At 41.0% G+C, this 23542-nt stretch overlaps 1 protein-coding gene across 2 annotated transcripts; it reads left to right on the plus strand.

The window, feature by feature from the left end:
• Positions 1-4180: 4180 nt before the first annotated feature.
• GTSF1 (gametocyte specific factor 1) lies at positions 4181-22220 on the plus strand. Of its 2 annotated transcripts, none has more exons than XM_010373854.2 (9): positions 4181-4231; positions 6510-6554; positions 12597-12697; positions 14494-14620; positions 15066-15149; positions 15619-15682; positions 17364-17458; positions 18400-18436; positions 22015-22217. In XM_010373854.2, the coding sequence occupies exons 2-8, from the start codon at positions 6539-6541 to the stop codon at positions 18414-18416; spliced, it is 504 nt and encodes a 167-aa protein (XP_010372156.1). In that variant the 5' UTR covers positions 4181-4231; positions 6510-6538; the 3' UTR covers positions 18417-18436; positions 22015-22217. The 2 variants fall into 2 exon arrangements, with proteins under 2 accessions (XP_010372156.1, XP_010372157.1); XM_010373855.2 differs by lacking the exon at positions 4181-4231 and adding an exon at positions 5160-6027 and having other exon boundaries at positions 22015-22220.
• Positions 22221-23542: the final 1322 nt, after the last annotated feature.

Genomic DNA, 23542 nt, shown 5'->3' on the forward strand with positions numbered 1-23542 from the left:
GCCACCACACCCAGCTGAACCCTCATTTTGAAAGAATTTGCAACTGAATTTATTGAAGAATTTTTCCATTTTAATTATACTCTCAACTGCCAAACAGAAATCATAATTAGATGAGAGAAAAAATAATTAATTAATTAATAATTAGATGAGAGAACCAGGACTTGATAAAACCGAAGCCAGAAACAAAAAAATGTATTTTGGTCTTTTGATGGGTGAAAGTTTAAGTTTTATTAAGGTTGTCTGAAAACTGAAAGTTTCTAAAGAACTTCAAGGACTACTGGAATTCCTTCAATTCTAAAATCTGAGAAAACTATTTTCCTAACAAAGAGTTTTTTCCAATAACTAAGAGAATAGATCTATTTACTCATTAGTTCAGATATTTTATTTTTACTATATTAATTATTTTGTTTTACATTTTTCTTCTTTGAAACAGAGTCTTACTCTGTCGCCCAGTCTGGAGTACAGTGCTGCACTCCACAATGAACTGCAAACTCAGCTCACTGCAGTCTTGACCTCCTGGGCTCAAGGAATCCTCCCACCTCAGCTTCCCGAGTAGCTGTGACTATAGGCACCCACTACCAGGCCTAGCTAATTTTTGTATTTAGAGAGACAGAGTCTCATCATCTTGCCCAGGCTGCTCTCAAATTCCTGAGTTCAATCAATCCACCCACCTCAGCCTCCCAAAGTGCTGAGATTACAGGCATGTGCCATCGCACCCAGCCAACTATTATTAATTCTAAGAATATAATCTATAGGTGGTTGGGGGTGGTGGCTCACACCTGTAATCCCAGCAACTCTGGAGGCTGAGGTGGGAGAATCACTTGAGGCCAGCAGTTCGATACCAGCCTGGACAATATAGTGAGATCCCCACCCCCGATCTCTACAAAAAATGTATACACACACACGGCCGGGCACGGTGGCTCACGCCTGTAATCCTAGCACTTTGGGAGGCCGAGACGGGTGGATCACAAGGTCAGGAGATCGAGACCATCCTGGCTAACATGGTGAAACCCCGTCTCTATTAAAAAATACAAAAAACTAGCCGGGCGAGGTGGCGGGCGCCTGTAGTCCCAGCTACTCGGGAGGCTGAGGCAGGAGAATGGCGTAAACCCGGGAGGCGGAGCTTGCAGTGAGCTGAGATCCGGCCACTGCACTCCAGCCTGGGCGACAGAGCGAGACTCCGTCTCAAAAAAAAAAAAAAAAAAAAAAGTATACACACACACACACACCATTTAGAGGTAAATTCTGGTATATACACAGGTAGAATCAGCACAGATCAGATTCAGTTTAGGGTATTAATTCCCAATCGCTCCTAGAATGACCCTTGTATAAAACGCCTTGTCTCATTGTTTTGTTTTGTTTTTTTCCTTTTCAAATATGATCAACCTGGCTGGAAAACCAGTCTAAAAGAAAGCTCAGCAGGGACCTCACAAAAAGCAGAAAATTTATGGGTTAGAAAGGAATTAACAAAGCACTTAAGAATAGAAAGAATAGATGTGTGGTGCATTTTTATTTCAAAATCACCATTGAAAAACAGGTTTGATTTTTGCTTGTCTGAAAGTTGGTGGGCTTACTCACAGGTGCTAAATGAAACAGCATTATCAGTTGAGGATCCCGTCATCCTGACAAGACATTACCACTGAATGCAGTGAAGCCTGACTTTGGATTCTGGTTTGGTACCCATTCCCTTATCCTCCCAAGCCCTTAGCTCTTTCTTCCTCAGAAATTCCAATCTGCCAGTATCTGAATAAAAAGTATTTATGAGTCACAGTAACAGTGTCAACAATTTCACCAGATTACTGCAATGTAAAGCCTGAAAAAATATTTCATTTCAAATCACACTGGCCTCACCAATCTGCATTAATGATATTGTGATAAATTCAGAGGTTTAGGATATCATGAAAATTGTTATAAAATATTTCCTAACAATCTAAAACTGATTTGCCAAAACAACTTTTTCTAAAATGCTTAGTGCTAAGCTTGCAATGAAGCTTTCCTTCTTAGCAATTCTCTTTCGCAAAGCGCTTTGTTTGCTCCTCCTTCGTATGAATCATCCAGGCCATCCGGTGAAAGAATGGCTTTTTAAATTTCAAAACAATGCCTAGGTCAGTTGTTCTCAGCCCTGGCTACACATTAAAATCATCTGGGTAGGTTTTTAAAAATAAATGTCTGGCTCTTTCACATTAATTGGTCTGGGATGGGAAGTTGGCATATGTCTTAAAAGCTCCCCAGATGATTCTAAGGTGCAGACAAGATTAAGAACCACTAGCCTATAAGAATGGCTTGAGCCTGGCTTCCATCAACACTTGGTTCTTTTTAGCATCTTAATCTGAACTGATGGCTGTGGAGCAAACTATTCTAGTAGGAATAAAGGAGGTGGGAGGCAGAGGGAGTAACAACAATAGACACTCACAAATTAATCATGTAAAACGAAAATGTCCCTTGCCTGGCGCAGTGGATCACACCTGTAATCCCAGCACTCTGGGAGGCCAAGGCAGGCAGATTACCTGAGGTGAAGAGTTTGAGACCAGCTTGGCCAACATGGTGAAACCCCCGTCTCTACTATAAAAAAAAAAAAAAAAAAAAAAGCCGGGCATGGTAGTGCATGCCTGTAGTTCCAGCTTCTCAGGAGGCTGAGGCAGGAGAATCACTTGAACCCAGGGGGCGGAGGTTGCAGTGAGCCGAGATCACGCCACTGCACTCCAGCACGGGCAACAGAGCGAGATTCCATCTCGAAAAAAAAAAAGAAGAAGAAAAAGAAAATGCCCCACTGATCATTTTTACTAAAGCTACATTCAGTTTTTGTCAGGATAGTCCTCTCAAGTCCTATTTGGGCTCTACACCACTGAAATGCTGTAGAAATCCCAGTATTTCAACACCCAGACTAATCTCCCAGACTGCTTCCTACACCTTGAACAGCACAGAATGTTTTGTCACATCTTTTACTTCTTGGTTTTGAAAAATATTACCACCAGATCTACTTGTAGTGTCAATGCCTTCCTTTTTTTGTGTAACCTTCAAAGGCCACAAGTTCCTTTTCTCTATAATGCCTTCCCAGGTCATTTCAGGCTCCATCAATTTTTTTCCTTACAGGAATTTACAGTCTCTACCACTTTTTTTGGCATCTTTTGTACTATTAAACCTTTCATCCACTTTGAGACTCGTTTTTCTAAGCACTGTGGGGACAAGAACTGCAGCTTACACTTTTTTTTCCCCAGAACAAAGCCTCACATTACGTTTGGTTTTTCCATTATCAAGTTGTAACCTTCCAGCCTTCTTGTCCTCTCCAACTCTTCATTGAGCTCTCTCCCCAACTCTAAAACTCGCTTTCATCAGACAGCAACAACCATCATCCTATCAAGCATTCTCAGATAGTTAGTGCCTTTTGAATTTTGGGATTTTACAACACATTCTAAACAAGAACAGCCAGACACAAAATTCCTGTCCTTGGTGATTGTTTTGTGGCTGTACTGCCTATCTCCTTTATAATTCCTCTTCTCTTCCCTCAAAATCTAAATTACCTTTCTATCTAGACAACTTCCACAAACAAGGCTTCTTTCTAGGCAGCTCCCCAACTCTAACCAGTTCCATCAGTCCCATTCCCTCAGGTGCCCATTTCTTTTCCTTTTTTTTTTTTTTTTTGAGACGGAGTCTCAGTCTGTCGCCCAGGCTGGAGTGCAATGGTGCGATCTTGGCTCACTGCAACCTCCGCCTCCCAGGTTCAAGCAATTCTCCTGCTTCAGCCTCCCGAGTAGCTGAGATTACGGGCGCCCGCCACCACGCCCAGCTAATTTTTGTATTTTCAGTAGAGATGAGGTTTCACCATATTGGCCAGGCTGGTCTTCAACTCCTAAGGTAATCCCAGCTGCCCATTTCTAAGTGCTCATCTGCCTTTTCTAAGATGGCCACCACAAAACCCGGGGAAAGAAATGCAAGCTCCACCCTCTCAAGGCCACCATTGTTCTGGGGGCCAGGGGAGGATACGCCCAAGGACAGGGTGCCCAAGGAGGAGATCCTAGTGGGAAAGGGTCATCTGGGAGCTGACCCTAGGGGCTCACAAGTGAGCTCCACAGCTGAGTCCCCGACCCCACACTTGGCTAGAGCCGAGGCTGCCAATCACAGGAAGGGCCGGCCCCCCCGCCCCACCTCCCAACGTTACGCGCCGGAAGTGACCGTTGCTGGGGAGTGCGTGGGAGGAAGGTGACTGTGAGGAAGGTGTGTGTCCACCGAGGTAAGGAAAGGCATCCCTGGGCGCCCCTAAGCAATTCCTCTTTTGCGTACAGGGATACCTTCACCTTCTAATATTCTCTTTTCCCTTTTCTGCCAGTAGCCTACAGCCTTGTGGGCTCTCAGTGCAGCTATTTTGGCTACCAGCCGGTTTCGCTGCATCGCCCACTCGAGGGCCTTCTTGGCGCCTTTTCTACGTTCTTTTTAAGTTAACCACCTCCATCACTTTCTCTTATTTAGTCTCATTGATTAAATCTGTGATTTTGTTGTTGTTGTTGTTGTTGCTGCTGTTTAAAGGAAGAAAAATGATTCTTTTACTAAGGCCCGGAATTCTGTTAAGCGTTTAACCAATAGCCGCCGACTACATCCACCCGCTAAACTTGATTGCTTCCGTGTAGCTTGTCTGTTTCACCGTGATCTAGTAGTAGGGAAAAGGTAAAGAATCCCCTGTTAACAGTTTGATGCGGAAGATACTTAAAACGGACATGGCTAAGTGATAGTACTGTGAATTCCAGTGCCCCAGTGTACTGTAATTCGTCCTTTTGTCCGGAAAGAATAGGTTGGCTTCCTACAAGCTGCTGAATCTGGTGCTCATCACTTAAAATCAAGAAACATACTTGGTTCTTCCTTCCAAAACTCTTATTTTTAATGAAAAAGTATGAAGTAACTATGTATATGTGAAACATGTCCAAAAAGACGGTGGGGTTTCTTGATCCAAACATAAACATGGAAAATATTTTTAAGACAAATTCACTAATGATTGTCATTAACAAATGGGCTCTGCAGCAAAAAAAACTAGAGTTCTAGCTGATTACTTGTATTTCCTATCATAGGTTCCAAAGCTGCTTATGTCATAGAATGGGGGTGGGGGGAGTTGTGAGGAGTGTAGAATTGTGTGAGGGGCCAAAGGAGAGCATGCTCTAGAGACAGACAATTTTCAGAAGTTTCCTATGGGGATGGTTTTATATACATTTAGGTTTTTCCCACAATAATAAATTTATTTAGTCTCGGTGTTCAATAGAAGAGATTTCTAATAGAAGAGGATTCAAACTATGAAACCATTTCTCTTTTAATCTTTCACATTCTTGTTACAGATTTGTTCTCTTGTGACTCTGTTATCCATAATATGGACAGTTCTTGAGTCCTGACATTCAGAGATTTTCCCTCAGTGCATAGAGGGAATGAGTATTAATTGGAGAAGCTTAAAGTATTGCCACTTTAGCACTGAATATTGGGACGAGAGGAGGTGAAACCTCACTAGAAAAAGGGACAATGTCAGTGTGGCCCTTCCCGATCATGTTTAAGAAAAGTCATGAAAATGGTGAACTAGTGTTTCCAATCATATTGGAAGGGTTAAGTGTATACTGTCTATCAAAGACTTCCAGCATTTCCAGGTCCTAGAGAGGAACAAGACTGATAACCTGCCTATCTGTATTTTTAAGAACCCAAGAGGAAAGCTTTATAATAGAACACTATTTCTGTGTTTATGTATAAGGGTTTTTTTTTTGTTTTTTTTAAAGACAGGATCTCACTCCATTGCCCAGGCCAGAGTGCAGTGGCACGAACCTCATAGCTCCTGGGTTCAAGCGATCTTCCTGCCTTTGCCTCCTGAGTAGCTGGGACTACAGGCACATGCCCCCATGCCTGGCTAAGTTTGTTTTTTTGTTTGTTTGTTTTTGGGGTGGGGGGATTGTTTTGTTTTTTGTAGAGACATAGTCTTGCTTTGTTGCCAGGCTAGTCTCAAACTCCTGTCTTCAAGTGATCCTCCTGCCTCAGCCTCCCAAAGTGCTGAGATTACAGGTGTGAGTGACCACGCCCGGCCCTTATGCATAAGTTTAAATGACAATATTCTTGTGGTCTTGACTTGCCCCCTCCAATGTTAAATATTATATTAATATTTATATTATAATTAATATTATATTAATAGTGTCAAACCCTAATAGATGCTAAACAGTGACAGGCACTTAAGTAATAGCACTTAAGGTAGACATCTTGTCACCCAAATACAGCTTAAATTTGAACTATAGGAGTCATATTTGGTTTTTCTTAACTATTTGGTAGGCCCTAGAATTTATTCCAAGAATGTGAATTAGGCAATGATGTTGAAATGATTCCAAGAAGTATGCTTTAAAGAGGAGAAAAGATCGGGGGAAGTGGGGAAAGTAAGGGCTTCTTATATTGAACTTGGGTAGTTTCAAATCCAGAAGTGACTCCACTTCTTAGGGTTACCTTTTGGTACATTTTATTTCTGATTTCCTGAACCACACTTTTGTTTTTTCCAGCCCTTGGATTCAGCTCCTTCATTTCCATCATGGAAGAAACTTACAGTATGTACTCCTTGTTGCTTTTAGAAAATAAGTTAAATCATTTACATATAGTTTTATATCTGACAAGACTTTTAGTATGTGGGAAAAAGTCAGACTTCTCAGCTGCTGAGGAGGAAAAGTCTGTATAGTATTACCCAAATTTGAAATAAGGTACTTGAAAATTCAGAAAAGAGGTATGAGAAGTCATAAAGCTTTGAAAAGGCCACAGTTAGGACACCTTTATTAAACTATTAAATGAAGCAGGACTTCACCTTCTTGTATGTATGACACAGGGATAGTAACTTCTTTCTATTTTGAGGAGTAATATACTTATATAATAATGTTGATGTACATTAGTTTTTAGGATAAGAAATCTGGGAAGGATTCTATTTCTCAAGTGATCCACGAACCTTAGATGGCCCCAGAAATCAAAGCGGAGTCAGCACCTGGAATCATACAGCGTAGAACCAAAAGGGACTTGAAAAATCATTTATTACAACAAAGAAAATAGAACCTAGATTAATTTGCCCAAGTTTGCATAGTTAGGGACAGAGTCAGAACCAGAGTCTTCTATATTGTTTACACCTAGTGCCCTACGTGATGCCACAGGCTCTGATGTCTAGGTTCTGACCAAATTTGGGAAATATCTGAGTTTATGCCCGTGGATAAAACTTGTCAATAGTACCTACTATTTCTTCCTACTTTGCTGTCTTGTTCAGAATCTCATTATAATTAAAAATCCCAACTAAAGGATATTTCAGTCCCATTCTACCCTCTAGGAAGAGTCCGGTGGAGAGCTGTATCTCCAAAATACAGAAACTACTTAGAAATAATCTTTATGAAATATCTAGAACACAGTGGTTCTCAAACTTTAGCATGTAGCAGAATCACCTGGAAAGCTTGTTGAAACAGATTGCTGGGTCCCACCTGCAGAATTTCTAATTCAAAAGGTCTGGTATCTGAGAATTTGCATTTCTAACAAGTTACCAGGTGATGCTGATCTGAGGACCACACTTTTGAGAAAAGGGATCCCCTGCCCCTTAATTTTTCTTAAAGTTTTTTTTTTGTGTGTTTTTTGTTTTGTTTTGAGACAGAGTCTTGCTATGCCACCCAGGCTGGAGTACAGTGGCAGCAATCTCAGCTCACTGCAACCTCCACCTCCTGGGTTCAAACGATTCTTCTGCCTCAGCCTCCTGAGTAGCTGGGGTTCCAGGCGCCTGCCACCATGCCCAGCTAATTTTTGTATTTTTGTAGAGACGAGGTTTCACCATGTTGGCCATGCTGGTCTCAAACTCCTGACCTCGTGATCTGCGTGCCTCAGCCTCCCAGAGTGCTGGGATTACAGGCGTGAGCCACCACACCCAACTTTCTTAAAGTGTTTTTATTTAAGATGTGAAATTCCTGAGCCAGGTGCAGTGGCTCATGCATGTAATCCCAGCTACTCAGGCAGCTGAGGCAGGAGAATCACTTGAGCCTAGGAGTTAAGAGGTTACAGAGAGCTATGATCACACCACTGCACCCCAAACTGGGTGACAGAACAAGACCCTGTCTCTCTCTCTCTCTCTTTTTTTTTTTTTTTTTTTTGAGAAGGAGTCTCACTCTGTCACCCAGGCTGGAGTGTAGTGATGTGATCTCAGCTCGCTGCAACCTCTGCCTCCTGGATTCAAGCGATTCTCCTGCCTCAGCCTCCCAAATAGCTGGGACTACAGGTGTATGCCACAATGCCTGTCTAATTTTTATATTTTTAGTAAAGATGGAGTTTCGCCATGTTGGCCAAGCTGGTCTAGAATTCCTGGCCTCAAGTGACCCATCCACCTCAGCCTCCCAAAGTGCTGGGATTACAGGCATGAGCCACTACGCCCTGCCTACCCTGTCTCTTGAAAAGAAAAAAGAAGGCTGGGCGTGTTGGCTCATGCCTGTAATCCCAGCACTTTGGGAGGCCAAGGCAGGTGGACCACAAGGTCAAGAGATCGAGACCATCCTTCCCAACATAGTGAAGGTCAAGAGATCGAGACCATCCTTCCCAACATAGTGAAACCCTCTACTAAAAATACAAAAATTTGCTGGGCCTGGTGGCATGCACCTGTAGTCTCAGCTACTTGGAAGGCTGAGCCAGGAGAATTGCTTGAACCCAGGAGGTGGAGGTTGCAGTGAGCCAAGATCACGCCAGTACACTCCAGCCTGACGACAGACTGAAACTCCGTCTCAAAAAAATTAAAAGAAAAAAGAATGTGAAGTCCCTGTATGGTATATGTATATACTTATTCTTGGAAGCATACTACTCTCTATTAAATTAGAAAACAACGTCTCCCCTTTCTGTCTCTTAGTTCTTCGCTACTTTTTTTCAGCCACATTTTTTTTTCTTAAATATCACCTGGGAGTGTGTTGGAAATGGACAATCACAGGCCTCATCCCAGACCTGCTGAATCAGAATCAGCACTTTAACACAGTCCCTAAGTGATGTAACACCTGGAGAGTTAAGTTAAAGTTTGAGAAACACTGCCTTAGACTATATTTTCCCAAATTGACCTGGATTTCCAGCTTAATCTTATAGATTCCTGAACATCTCTGTCTTCTCTCTTTGAACTGTACCTCTTAGCTGATGATACTTTTGTCAGGCATAGTTCCTTATTTCCATGAAGTTTCCTCCATTTCTCACCATGGGTTCTGGTCCCTACCCAAATATGAGTAACAGCTGAGTCTGTGCTTTTAGAGGAAGCTTGTCAAATAGACCTACTTTGTTTACCAAAGTAAATTATATTCCCAAGAAGCCAGACATAAATTTGTAGAGCAGTTTGATAGTATTTATTACAACTTTTAATGCACAGACACTTCAATGCAATACTCTTAGGTGTATATCAAAGAGAAATAATCATACATTGGCTGGGCACGGTGGCTCATGCCTGTAATCCCAGCACTTTGGGAGGCTGAGGTGGGCAGATCACAGGAGGCTAGGAGTTCAAGACCAGCCTGACCAACATGGCAAAACCCTGTCTCTACTAAAAACACAAAAAATTAGACAGGTGTGCCTGTAATCGCAGCTACTTGGGGGTTGGAGGCACAAGAATGACTTGTACCCGGGAAGCAGAGGTTGCAGTGCGCCAAGAACACACCACTGCACTGTCCACCCTGGGCAACAGAGTGAGACCATGTCTCAAAGAAAAATACTCATACATGCACAAAGAAGAATAAACCAGATTGTTAGTCACAGCATTGTATATAATAGTAAAAACTGGGCCAGGCGCAGTGGCTCACTTTGGGAGATTGTAATCCTAGCACTTTGGGAGGCTGAGGCAGGTGGATCACCTGAGGTCGGGAGTTCGAGACCCACCTGGCCAGTCTCTACTAAAAATACAAAAAAATTAGCCAGGCATGGTGACAAGCACCTGTAATCCCAGCTACTTGAGAGGCTGAGGCAGGAGAATCGCTTGAACTCAGGAGGCGGAGGTTGCAGTGAGCCGAGATTGCACCATTGCACCCCAGCCTGGGCAACAAGAATGAAACTCTGTCTCAAAAAAAAGTAAAATCTGGAAACAACCTAAATGTCCATTCATAAGAAAATCAGTTAAAAATTTGGTACATCCATATGCAGCAATGAAATATTTCTTGTGTGTACTGACTTGGAAGGAACTCCAAGATACATTAAGTGAAAAGAAAAAAAAGCAAATTGCAAGATAGAAGATACAGGAAATGGCCGGGCGTGGTGGTTCATACCTGTAATCCCAGTACTTGGGGAGGCTGAGGTGGGCGGATCACCTGAGGTCAGGAGTTCAAGACCAACCTGACCAACATGATGAAACCCCATCTCTACTAAAGATACAAAAATTAGCTGGGCGTGGTGGCAGATACCTATAATCCCAGCTGCTCAAGAGGCTGAGGCAGGAGAACCGCATGAACCCAGGCAGTGGAGGTTGCAGTGGGCCAAGATCATGCCACTGCACTCCAGCCTGGGTGACTCTGTCTCAAAAAAAGAAAAAGTACAGGAAATTCTGTTACATGCTATAACATGGATAAACCTTGAGGACCTTAGGCTAAGTGAAATAGGCTAGTCACAAAAAGAAAAAGACTATGATTTCACATATATGATGTATCTAGTCAAACTCACCAAAACAAAAAAGTAGAATGGTGGTTGCCGGGAGCTGGGGTGGGGTGGGGAATGGAGAGCTGATATTTAATGGGTATAGAGTTTCAGTTTAGTAAAACGAAAAACTTTTGGAGACTAGTTGCACAACAATGGGAATATGTTAATACTTAACACTATTGAACCTGTATACTTAAAAATCGTTAACATGGTAAATTTTATATGTGTTTTTAATCACAATAAAAGATTTTTGTCCCAGCTACTCCAGGGGCCGAGGCACAAGAATTGCTCGAACCCGGGAGGTGAAGGTTACAGTGAGCCACTCCAGCCTGGGCAACAGAACAAGACTCTGTCTCAAAACAAAACAAAAAAAAAAAACAGATTTTTAAATAAAAAAAAAATTTTTTAATTTAGAAAGCCAGATTAAAGTTGACCTAAATTGCTGGAAACCAGGAAGTAAAGCATTACAATGAGAAGCTCTCATTATCAACTCTGACATATGCTACTATGTGGACAGTATAATATACATGAATCATAAGGTACCATCCAGTCTATCAGCTGCTGACATGGCCTAACATTTGCTAGTGATGGGGATGGATTAAAGGAGGGGAAACTAACAAGAATTTCATCTGTAAATTCTCCCTGGTTGTCCTGAAGCTTCAGAAATATGAAAACATTGCTGGTCAAGAAGAGCCTGGTTGGCATAATAAGCCTGCCTGTCCTTTAAGACTGTTCCTTCCTATTCATTCTGTCCTTCAAGTCACCTTTCTGGCTCATTTGCATCACGATCATGGTTAGCAATTTATTCCATGTTTACCACTCTTCCAGTGAAACTGTCTGTTTCAGTTCCCCACTGGCTTCTGATTTTCATAGCAGTCTCCTGGTTTATAAGCTTCTTATCAAATGTGAATTGTTTATCTTATTTCACTTTTATCATTGCCTTCAGGGGTGGCAAGAGCAATTTATTAGGTTGCCTCTTGTCTTCATAATATACCAGAATGTGCTTAACCATTTAATTTCCCTTCCTTAACCAGGCTTGTTAAAATTTGGGGCTCAGCCTGGGCATCTTGTATAGCCTAAGGGTTGTTTTAAATAGCATTTTATAGTTTAGGGGCTTTCTTTCACGCGGCAGTTCCATATGTCTGCAGTTGTCTTAACCTCAGGAGGTTCTGTTTTTGCACATTGTTCTATTTTTTTAGCTGGCTAATGTAGTAGTCACTAGATTAAAGAATTCTCTATTTTGTTCTCACCTGTGTTCCACAATATGAAAAGTAAAAACTACCTGTCTGTTAACAGTATTGGTTTCATTTGAGAGGTAATTAGAGTAACTGAGATTGGGAATTACTTATAGGAGTAAGTTAAAGCAAACAGATGAAAAAGAAATCTTCTATCCACTAATATTTTTCAAGCTTCCACAAAACATAACTGATATAGGGCAGTGCTTACCAACTTTTTTTGTGTCAGGGGATACTAGTGATAGATGAAATGCTAGTGAAGGGGATTAACTACCCCCAACTTGCCTGTGGAAATGGGGGGTGAGGGATGGCTTGAACTAGCAGTGGGCCCCCAAATCAGTGTATTAGCACACCAGCAATCCATTTCAACTTCAGCATACTAGTTGGGAGGCTCTAGATAGAATAGCTAGAGAATAGGAATAACCCTGAATTAGCACTTTTAGAAAAGAAAAAGAGGATGGCATTTTATTTAACTTTTTGTTCTGTAATAAGAGTAACCAGCAATGAAAGCACTATGTTCAATTCAATATGAAACTGAGACTTCATCCTGAGATTTCTGATTCTGCTGAACTTACTAAGATTCAGAAATATTTTAAATGTGTAGTCACCCTTTTTTTAATCCAAGTTTTCTTTAGACTATATTGTTCTATTATTACAGTCTCTTGAAAAAATCCAGTGTGCCTGGAATGCTGTAGTTTTACAAGAGCCTGTTATCGTTTTACCTACTGAAATACTTCTCTCTTTCAGCTGACTCCCTGGACCCTGAGAAGCTATTGCAATGCCCCTATGACAAAAACCATCAAATCAGGGCTTGCAGGTTTCCTTATCATCTTATCAAGTGCAGAAAGGTAGGGTCATAATTTGCCCTCTGACGCCCTCCTGAGTTCTTTTAAAAGGCCGTATTTTATAAACATCAAATAATTTTATCATAAATGTTTTAATTGATTGCCAGAATTGTTTTGGGAATCTACCTCTCTTAAATACCAACATTTATAGAAAGGCATTTGTTCATTCCTTAAGATAAATTTTTTCTTGTTTTGGTTTTCTTCCCATTAACTAGTGACAAAGAACCCTTTATAAATAGCATCTCTAGAGTCTTCTCACCCTTTGTAAAACAGACTAATATTTGCTAACAATGAGAAATCCCGCCTATCTTGTAAATTTGATGTATTCATCGGCCTAACAATGATTGAGTGCTATAATTCACTTTTTCTGATTATTTTGTTTAGAAATTTTAGAGCTTAAACAGCTAAGAAGTTAGCCCAAGAAAAATTATTCCTAAAAATAACTATCTCCAAGTTTCAACAATAAACATCTTTAAAAAAATAATAAGGATTTTCTTTCTGGTCACTCTTGTATAGACTTAGCTGATATAAACTACTTTCATGCTACATTAATTGAGACATTTTGACAATGTTGTTAGAATGCTGATACAGAAGCCAAAATTCTGCTAGAATTTATGCTTGGAAAGCAATTGAGGTATTTAATCCAAACTGCATACAATTCAGCTTTAACATCCTTTGAAAAGTACTTGTAATCCTGGAAACATAATTTATCTTTGTTATTTCTCCAGCTCCTTTTAATCTTGAAAGCAAGTATCCCTTAACATTAAACCTGGAGAGTATGGATCAGCAGATACCACTACCACATTGTCCCCTCTAGGCTCTCAGACATTTCCCAAATGGAGCCAAGTGGTAAAAAAAAAAAAAAGACACTATCATAACTCCCCTCTTCTAATGTTCTTAATCTTTGGCCACAAAACCTTTGTACTGAATGCCTGATATCACTTATGAAAATGATGGAGATGCCTGCAAGTTTCTCACACCTACATATTTTTCCAGCCTTCTCCCTGCTTCATAATTATTTTTTACTTTTTCAAGTTTCATTTATGACGTATCTTTTCTTTTCCTAATAAATTTCTTAATTGCTGGTATATTTGCCATAGGATATAGGTGATACTAAACCCTTTGTTTTGTTTTAAAATAAGGAACTTGGTCAGCAAAGTAGACTCTATCATTTGGATTTTTCCCTAGTGAAATAGCTGAAATAAAGGTCAAATTGTTCAGAGATTCATTTCAGGCATCATTACTTTAAGTAAGCGTCACTGTGTTAATCTGAAAAATCATTGGTTTGCCTCTTCTGCAGCTCCCTTCCAACAGCTATTTTCCAGCACTATTGTATTGCAATGGCAGGGACACTACTGCAATGCAGACTCAGAGTGTATTTTAGTGTTACTATTCATCCTGAATATCAGCTTTCAAAGACATCCAGAGAGCTCTCTCATTACGGGCTGTGCTGCCTGAATCATGTGACTCTGAGAAATAAACAGCAGGGAAAGATATTGTTCAAATACCCAATCCTAAATTCATTGTTTAGCTCTACATAAAGCACTTAAACCCCAATATCTGTGTTGTCAGTCTCTACAATCATAACAAAAAGACTTATGTTTCGATGATTTTGAAGTCATTGTCTATAAGAACAATAAATAATTCCCTCTTAGTTTTTTACTATGAGTTTGTTATAGTTAAGCCAGAAGTTTATTGAGGAAATTTAGGAGAGGCATTTGTAGAATAAGGCTTAGCTACTCCCCGTTGACTTTAAGAGATTCAAAGAACTAACAGATCCCTTAATTTTGGTTCCACAGAATCATCCTGATGTTGCAAGCAAATTGGCTACTTGTCCCTTCAATGCTCGCCACCAGGTTCCTCGAGCTGAAATTAGTCATCATATCTCAAGCTGTGATGACAGAAGTTGTATTGAGCAAGATGTTGGTAAGACTCACTATCTCAAATGTTTCAGTACTAGAGGGTAGCTCCTTCAGATTTGTATTATGCTACGTTGTCGGCTTGATTTTTGGCTTTCATTGTTTCAGAAGAACAATACTTTTCCACCTTTGAGATTTGTATCATGGCAGCAATAGGTTTTCAGATTGTACATGTCATACTGTTTTCTCTCCTAAACAGCCTAGTTCATTTTACTAATAATTCATCTAAAAATAAATATTTTATTGCCATAAATATGGTAAACATTTTTGTTTCTGCTTTTCTTTCTTCTGTCAGCAAAGAGATAAGATCCCTCTGTTTAGCTTTTATACTATCCATTTTTCAGAAATAAAGACCCAACAGGCTACCCTGCAACTTTTTAAGCTGCTAGCCCCTTTGAACACAATAACTTGGCAATATCCCCCTCTTATGTCCAATCTTTATTGTCTTACAGTCAACCAAACCAGAAGCCTTAGACAAGAGACTCTGGCTGAGAGCACTTGGCAGTGCCCTCCTTGTGATGAAGACTGGGATAAAGGTGAGCTGCCTCTACATCTTTTTCTTCACAATGTCTAAATCTCAAGTCATTTGCTTAAGACAGAAGGAAGATTTTCCTTTTTTATGAACATACCATGTTGTTCAGAATGCCTTATTATTTTTATTGGGCCCCAAAACGAGCACATTTGTATCACTGTGCAGACACGTGGAACAGCCGATTCCTCTTGATTGGAAAAAGCACTTCTTTACATCTGTTTTTTTCCATAAATTGTGTTGTACCATCTGTGTTTGATTGTTACTAGGCACGTTTATTATTATTTATGTTGCTTGTGTTTATATCCTTCAATTAAATTCTTGCTACTGTGTCACTTAGGCAGGGTACTTGATCAATTTTTACTTGCTTCTGCAAAACGTAGGTGTATTATTTCCCATCTTATAAATTCAACCAACATGAACTGCTGGTGTCTTATCTAGTAGTACCACAAACTATGTTTTGCTTCCTTTGACAGATTTGTGGGAACAGACCAGCACCCCATTTGTCTGGGGCACAACTCACTATTCTGACAATAACAGGTAAATGAAATGGTCTCAACCCAGCATGGCCTCCCAAAATCAGGGTGTTCTGTTACCGAGAGAAGCCACCGGAACATGAATTGATCACTTTCTTTAACGATATTCCTTGATGGTAGTTTAGTCTAGATATTGTTTTGTCGTTTTTCATATTTATTCCTTGATTCATAAAAAGGTCATGTGCTTTGTGCCAATCATTAGGGATACAAAAATACATTATCGTTTAGCAAGGGAAACAGTGGCCCCAGACTTTCATGTGTCTTAGTTATGTTTTTTGCTAGGTTTACATTATTTTAATGCTTTGAAAAAATTCTCCCACTATACCACTTGGATCATTTTTACTTTAGGTAACTAGTGTATAAGGAAAAAGTAGTCTTAAAAATTCTTTATTTGAGATTGGAAAATCCAGAGTACCTATTAGGAAAGAATATGCATCTCTTCTTCCCACTGATTTTATATCCAATTTATTTTTTTAGAGACAGGGACTCTGTTGACCAGGCTGGAGTGTAATGGCATGATCATGGCTCACTGCAGGCTCTACCTCCTGGGCTCAAGCAATCCCCTTGGGCCTCTCAAATAGCAAGGACTACAGGGACCCACCACCACACCTCGCTAATTCTTTATTTTTAGCAGAGACAAGGTCTCACTATGTTGCCCAGGCTGGTCTCAAACTCCTGGCCTCAAGTGATCCTCCTCACTCTGCCTCCCAAAATGTTGGGATTACAAGCCTGAGCCATCATGCCCAGCTCTAACTGACAACTAGAAGATTTCTGGCCAGGCACAGAGTAGCTCATGACTGGAGGCCAAGGTGGGAGGATCACTGAGGCCAGGAGTTCAAGATCAACATGAGCAACACAGTGAGATCCTGTCGCTACAAAAAATTTTTAAAAAACAAAATAAGCTGGGCATGGTGGTGGATGTCTATAGTCTCACCTACTTGGGAGGCTGAGACCAGAGGATCACTTAAGCCCAGGAGATCGAGGCTGCAGTGAGCCATGATCATGCCACTGCACTCCAGCCTGGGTGACAGAAAGAGTCCTTGTCCTAAATAAAATAAAAATGAATGAAACTATTTCTCATTAACACCAGTACTCAAACCTTGGAAGATCAAGTTTCAAACCCAAATGAGAATACTTCTGGTTTAGGAAATGAAGGAATAAGATGCTATACTTCACTTTTTTCCCCAAACAGAATGCTTATCAAATTTTTACTTTTTAACTACTGAGGTCAGTAAATAATTTTAAGTGTATACTATTATGTGCATTAAGATAGAAAAACTTAAAATGAATTCCATTGGCTACAACTTTTAATTTTACCTCAGTCGAAGATTTGCTGCTTTTGGTTTGGTTGCCTTAGCACTTTGTTTTATCTCTTATGTTTATTGAGTGAGTTGATGAGCCTGTCATACAGCTGAACAGTAGATGGCATTGCTGTTTATCTCAATTTCTAGAAAATGAAAATGGTTAGACCCATCTTAATGCCTGTACAGAACAGGGAGCTTTCCAGAGAAGTAAGTGGTAATCATTCTAATTGCCGGAATGTTTTGATGGAAATGTGTTTACATTTCAGATGAATGTAGGTTGTTGTTTTTCCCCAAATTACAAAAAACACATTTTGATTATCTTACGTGTGCCTGCTTGAATGATACTGATCTGCCGACATAGCCAAATTCATCTTTTTGCAGCCCTGCAAGCAATATAGTTACGGAACATAAGAATAACCTGGCTTCAGGCATGCGAGTTCCCAAATCTCTGCCGTATGTTTTGCCATGGAAAAACAGTAAGTGAAACAGAGGCAAAATAGTTTTACTCTTTTCATTGTGCTAAATACAGTTGATCTTGATTATTCAGACGTGTTCAGTCTGAACACCTTGGAAGGTGTTCCATGACCCTTAAAGTGAGTGCCTCCTTAAATTTTATGCCCTAAGCACCTTACTCAGTTCACCCTACTGACCCTGGTTAGGAGCAAGAAATTATGAACAGGAAAGTGTAAGATCACAGAAGCCAAAAGAATATTTTCAAAATGGGGTGACCACTGACATCAAATACCATGAGAAAATTTGGGAACCAATAAAAAGGTTGATGATTTGGGCTAGGAGGAAGTCATCCCTGATTTTTTTCAAGGCATAATATTAGTAGAGAATTGGGATCAGAAATTGGATTGTGAGGGCCTAAATGGAAATGAGTAGAGAGAAAATGAAAGTCATAAGTCATAAGAACCAGCATAAAGAATGGTATTCAGATGTCCTCCCCAGACTTCAGAGGTCATGCTGGGTAAACAAGTACGAAATTTGTATCATATTACCCTCATGATGAAATTTCCACATAGGGAACACCCAAGATACTGTCATTTTTACTTAATACAAACTTTCTTTTCCAATGTTGCCCATAGATTCAGATTCTCTTGATTTCAGTCTGTGCTACTGTTTGAGCTAATTTTTAGGTGGCTAGAGGATTCACTTTAAAACATTTTTCCCTGGATACTTGCATTTCCCAAAACATGAAGTCACCAAATTATATGTCAAAAGGCTTGATAGGTAAAGGTCTATTTTCTCTTCCCATGCCCTTGGATGAAATCTGATTACTAATATTAAATTCTTCTACTTTTATATTATAATTCAGGTATACCCAGGAATAAGTCATTTGTATTTAGTAAGAATAGGGGATGGAGTGAATTTCAATTGGCATGGTGTATTTATTTTGAAATATTTCTACTTGTAGATGGAAATGCACAGTAACTGAATACCTATCTCATCAAGTAAGTGTTTCAGTTTTATTTCACTGTCTCTTCAGATGGTAGCAAGATTTAACTGGACATAAAGCAATTTGGGTCCAATTTTCTTTCAGATTATGGTATCAAATTAAAGCTTTGTGTGTGCATGTGTTTTTTAAATATATAGCCTCTGTTATGGCTTTACACTCTAATGAATAGGCATTTACTGGTTAAATTAGAATTCTGTTAACATGCCAAGTTGTTTTCTCTAACATTAGTACACATTGCCTTTTTTTTAGTCAAAGTTGCATTCTAGATCTATCATGCCTCTTTTAATGGACTGAGATTAATCAGACAGCTGTGCTTCACTGCTCTGCAATTCATTCCCTGTGCAGTACAGTTTAATACTCATCAAAAAATTCATACTCTTTTTAATGAGCACTTAAAAGTTTTGGGTTTCTGGCCGGGCACGGTGGCTCATGACTGTAATCCCAGCACTTTGGGAGACTGAGGCATTCAGACCAGTTGAGGTCAGGAGTTGGAGACCAGCCTGGCCAACATGGTGAAACCCTGTCTCTACTAAAAATACAAAAATTAGCCGGGCGTGGTGGTGCACGCCTATAATCCCAGCTACTCGGGAGGCTGAGGCAGGAGAATCGCTTGAACTGGGAGGCAGAGGTTGCAGTGTGAGCCAAGACCACACCACTGCACTCCAGTCTGGGCCACAGGGTAAGACTATGTCTCTAAAATAAAATTTAAAAAATAAAAGTTTTGGGTTTCTAAGAGTCTTACACTGTCGATCTTATCTGAGTATTTGATTTAGCAGAACCTCCCAAAATCTATGTGAAGAGACCAAAATCTCTCTCACTTTGCACAGATGAAGCCTTGCCTTTAGGTTACCCTAAGTGCCTGTGGCAGAGCCAAGTTTGATCCTTCAAATGTCGTCTTGGCTGAGGTTGCCCAGATACATTGCTTCTGGCAAAGAGAATGTTATAAAGCCTGAGAATGGGATTATATCCCAACTGTTTTGGAGTTAGTAGGCCCTCAGTGAATATTTATTGAATTAATGAATAATTGGCCTCTTGCATTCCAGTCTGTTCATTCTCTCTGAACAGTGAAGCAGATAAATCTGTGAGTTAGTTTCATTTTGTAGTAAAACTACATGATGTTTCTTCTGGTAAGAAGCAGAAAAGAGATGCTAAAAGTTAACATCCCTTAGCTATAGACAATAATACTTATCAGTTGCTTCTAGGTACCAGCCATTTTTCCTAGTAGATTCTGATGTCAAATTGTTAAATACGTTTGAAAGCCAGAAAATGGGATTTGGTCCCAGAAGGACGAGAGATACAACAGCACTGGGGTACATCAGGAAAGCATACATTGAGTATGGTGGTATACACCTATCATCCCAGCTACTTGAGAGACTGAGACAGGAGGATCACTTGAGCCCAGGAGATCAAGGATATAGTGTACCATGACTGTGCCTGTGAATTGCCACTGTACTCTAGCCTCAGCAACACAGTGAGACCTTGTCTCTTAAAAAACAAAAGTAGGGGGCCGGGCGCGGTGGCTCAAGCCTGTAATCCCAGCACTTTGGGAGGCCGAGGCGGGCAGATCACAAGGTCAGGAGATCGAGACCATCCTGGCTAACCCGGTGAAACCCCGTCTCTACTAAAAAATACAAAAAAACTAGCCGGGCGACGTAGCGGGTGCCTGTAGTCCCAGCTACTCGGGAGGCTGAGGCAGGAGAATGGCGTAAAACCCGGGAGGTGGAGCTTGCAGTGAGCTGAAATCCGGCCACTGCACTCCAGCCTGGGCGGCAGAGCGAGACTCCATCTCAAAAAACAAAACAAAACAAATCAAAACAAAACAAAACAAAAGTAGGGAGGGCTGGGCACAGTGGCTCACACCTGTAATCCCAACACTTTGGGAGACCAAGGCAGGAGGATGGCTGGAGCCCAGGAGTTTAAGACCAGCCTAGGCAACATAGTGAGACCCTGACTCTTTAAAAAAAAAGGGGGGGGGGGGGCGGGGATTGGAAGAGAAACATACATTGAACAGACCTGGATAAATGGTGAATTTTGAGTTCCTCTCTGATATGCTATACAAGGTGTCTGCCATCAAACAATATTAATAGCTGTCTAGTAAAAATGGCTACTCGGCCGGGCGCGGTGGCTCAAGCCTGTAATCCCAGCACTTTGGGAGGCCGAGACGGGCGAATCACGAGGTCAGGAGATCGAGACCATCCTGGCTAACACAGTGAAACCCCGTCTCTACTAAAAAATGCAAAAAACTAGCTGGGTGAGGTGGCGGGCGCCTGTAGTCCCAGCTACTCGTGAGGCTGAGGAGAATGCCGTGAACCCAGGAGGCGGAGCTTGCAGTGAGCTGAGATCCGGCCACTGCACTCCAGCCTGGGCGACACAGCGAGACTCCGTCTAAAAAAAAAAAAAAGGCTACTCTAAGATAAAATCTAGGAGAAAGTTCTGTGTCTATAACTTAAGACCAGACCCTTCTCTCCTTTGGGACTTAACTCTTTGCAGTTAAACTCCTTACACACTAAAAAATTTATTTTTCTGTGTAACTCCTGAGGAATCAGAAAAATAATTAGGTTAGATAAGAATCCTTAAGCAGCCACAGACCTTATCCTCTTAATAAAAATGAAGTTTGAGTTTTTTGTTTGCTTTTGTTTTTGAGATGGAGTCTCGCTCCCATCACACAGGCTGGAGTGCAGTGGCGCAATCTCGGCTCACTGCAACCTCCACCTCCTGGGTTCAAGCAATTCTCCTTCCTCAGCCTCCCAAATAGCTGGGATTACAGGTATGCGCCACCACGCCCGGCTAATTTTTGTATTTTTAGTAGAGATAGTGTTACACCATATTGGCCAGGCCAGTCTCAAACTCCTGACCTCAGGTGATCCACCCGCCTTGGCCTCCAAATAGCTAGGATTACAGGCAGGAGCCACTGTGCCTGGCCATTAAGTATTATTTCCAATGCCTGTTGTTGCAGAATTCTCTGGTTTATTTGGAAGGATACAAAAGAAATAAAAGATATGACTGTGCCCTTAAGGAACTTAAGTGTGAGTGAAATGTTTTTGAATGTACACACATGACAGGGGTTTGTTCACTTAGCACTTAATGTGTTTTATCCTATTTATGTTTTTATCAACAACTCCACTTTTTACTAGACCAGTACCTCAGAAGCAAGTAGTATCATACTAATTCTTGTCCCCTAATGTACATTGTAAAAGCTCAAAAACTATTTTTGAACTAATGAGTAAATACAGTATGTGAGAAAAAGATCAAGGTAAGTTAATTGGAGTTAATCCAGAATTATCTGAATCAATTTCCTGATATTCTCCTCACTTGTAAAACTCTTGACACAGAGTGTACATTGATTTCTGTATAGAATGTTTTAAATTCAATTAACAAGTTTCTCTGTGCTCAGTGGTACTAAAGAGTTAAGGGTCAGAAGGTACTTGGTGTTCTGCCATTAACAACAGCAGATTCCTCCAGCGGGACAAGACAATTTAATTGGGTTGTAGTTGTGTGGCCCATTGTCAGATGTAGTTGGTGCTTTTTTCATTGAAAAAAACTAAGAACTTTTTTTTCTCCATTTACTTGCAGATGCCAGACCCTAAAAGACTCTTGCTTCTTCCTGCTACCAGTGGGTTCTTCATTTTCCTCCTAATCTAATTATAGAATGATAAACTCTGTGACTTTCCAAACTGACAAGCACATTTTTTTCCTCCCCCCCTCCACTTGAATCCTCGTTTGATGCAAGTACCCTCATACTCAGAAGCTTCCAAATAAACCTTTGATACAGATTGCTTAATAGTTTGGTCAAGTACCTGCAGCCCCAAGATTGGAGATCACATCCAATTCCACATTAATGAACCATTATGATTAAAAGTTTTCTTAAAGGATCTAACTGAAATAGACAGGACACTTGGGTTAGAAAAAGAAACTGTATATTTGTGTTCTCTGACACACATGGACCAAATTCCTTTTAGTGTTTATAGCAATGGACCTTTTCTGATCAGTGCATCTGTTTATCCATTCTCTGAGATATTGATAACATTTATATAGCAAAATACTCCATTCTTATTTATAGTCTTTAGGACATCTTACTGCCTATTTCCAACCTAGGGTAGTTTTATTTATCTCCCCACATTCCAGCTAGAAATTGTACTAGCGGTTAATCTAAGTGTGGATTATGTAGGAATTAAGATTGGAATGGAGGGGAGGAAGTGTACCTGTGAAGAAGAGATAGGCTTTCCACCTGTGTGTGAAATTTGATTAAACTTCAGAGTTTAAATGTGTAAAGGCCCTGCTGACTGCCCTGGGATACGTGTGTAATGACTTAGATTTCTGAAACACCCAAAGCTCTGGCTATCCTAGCATCTTGTGGATCCTTATAAGGAGACTTTGCCGGGCGCGGTGGCTCAAGCCTGTAATCCCAGCACTTTGGGAGGCCGAGATGGGCGGATCACGAGGTCAGGAGATCGAGACCATCCTGGCTAACACGGTGAAACCCCGTCTCTACTAAAAAATACAAAAAACTAGCCGGGCGAGGTGGCGGCGCCTGTAGTCCCAGCTGCTCGGGAGGCTGAGGCAGGAGAATGGCGTAAACCCGGGAGGCGGAGCTTGCAGTGAGCTGAGATCCGGCCACTGCACTCCAGCCTGGGCGACAGAGCCAGACTCCGTCTCAAAAAAAAAAAAAAAAATAAGGAGACTTTATAATCTCCCCAGACCAGATTTTAGTTTATTTGGATTATCTTGGGGTTTTGTTTTGTGTTTTGTTTTTTGTTTTTGAGATGGAGTTTCACTCTTATTCCTCAGGCTGGAGTGCAGTGGCGCGATCTTGGCCCACTGCAACCTCTGCCTCCAGGTTCAAGCGGTTCTCCTGCCTCAGCCTCGTGAGTAGCTGGGATTACAGGCATGCGCCACCACGCCCGACTAATTTTGTGTTTTTAGTAGAGGAGGGGTTTCTCCGTGTTGGTCAGGTTGGTCTTGAGCTCCCAACCTCAGGTGATCTGCCTGCCTTGACCTCCCAAAGTGCTGGGATTACAGGCGTCAGCCACTGCGCCCGGCTTGTTTGGTTTTTATCAGGTTGGGTTTGGTTTTAGTGTCTAGCATGGTGGGGAGGCATTTG

Source organism: Rhinopithecus roxellana, chromosome 10 (genome assembly GCF_007565055.1).
Source record: "Rhinopithecus roxellana isolate Shanxi Qingling chromosome 10, ASM756505v1, whole genome shotgun sequence".
In the NCBI taxonomy this organism is placed as follows: Eukaryota; Metazoa; Chordata; class Mammalia; order Primates; family Cercopithecidae; genus Rhinopithecus; species Rhinopithecus roxellana.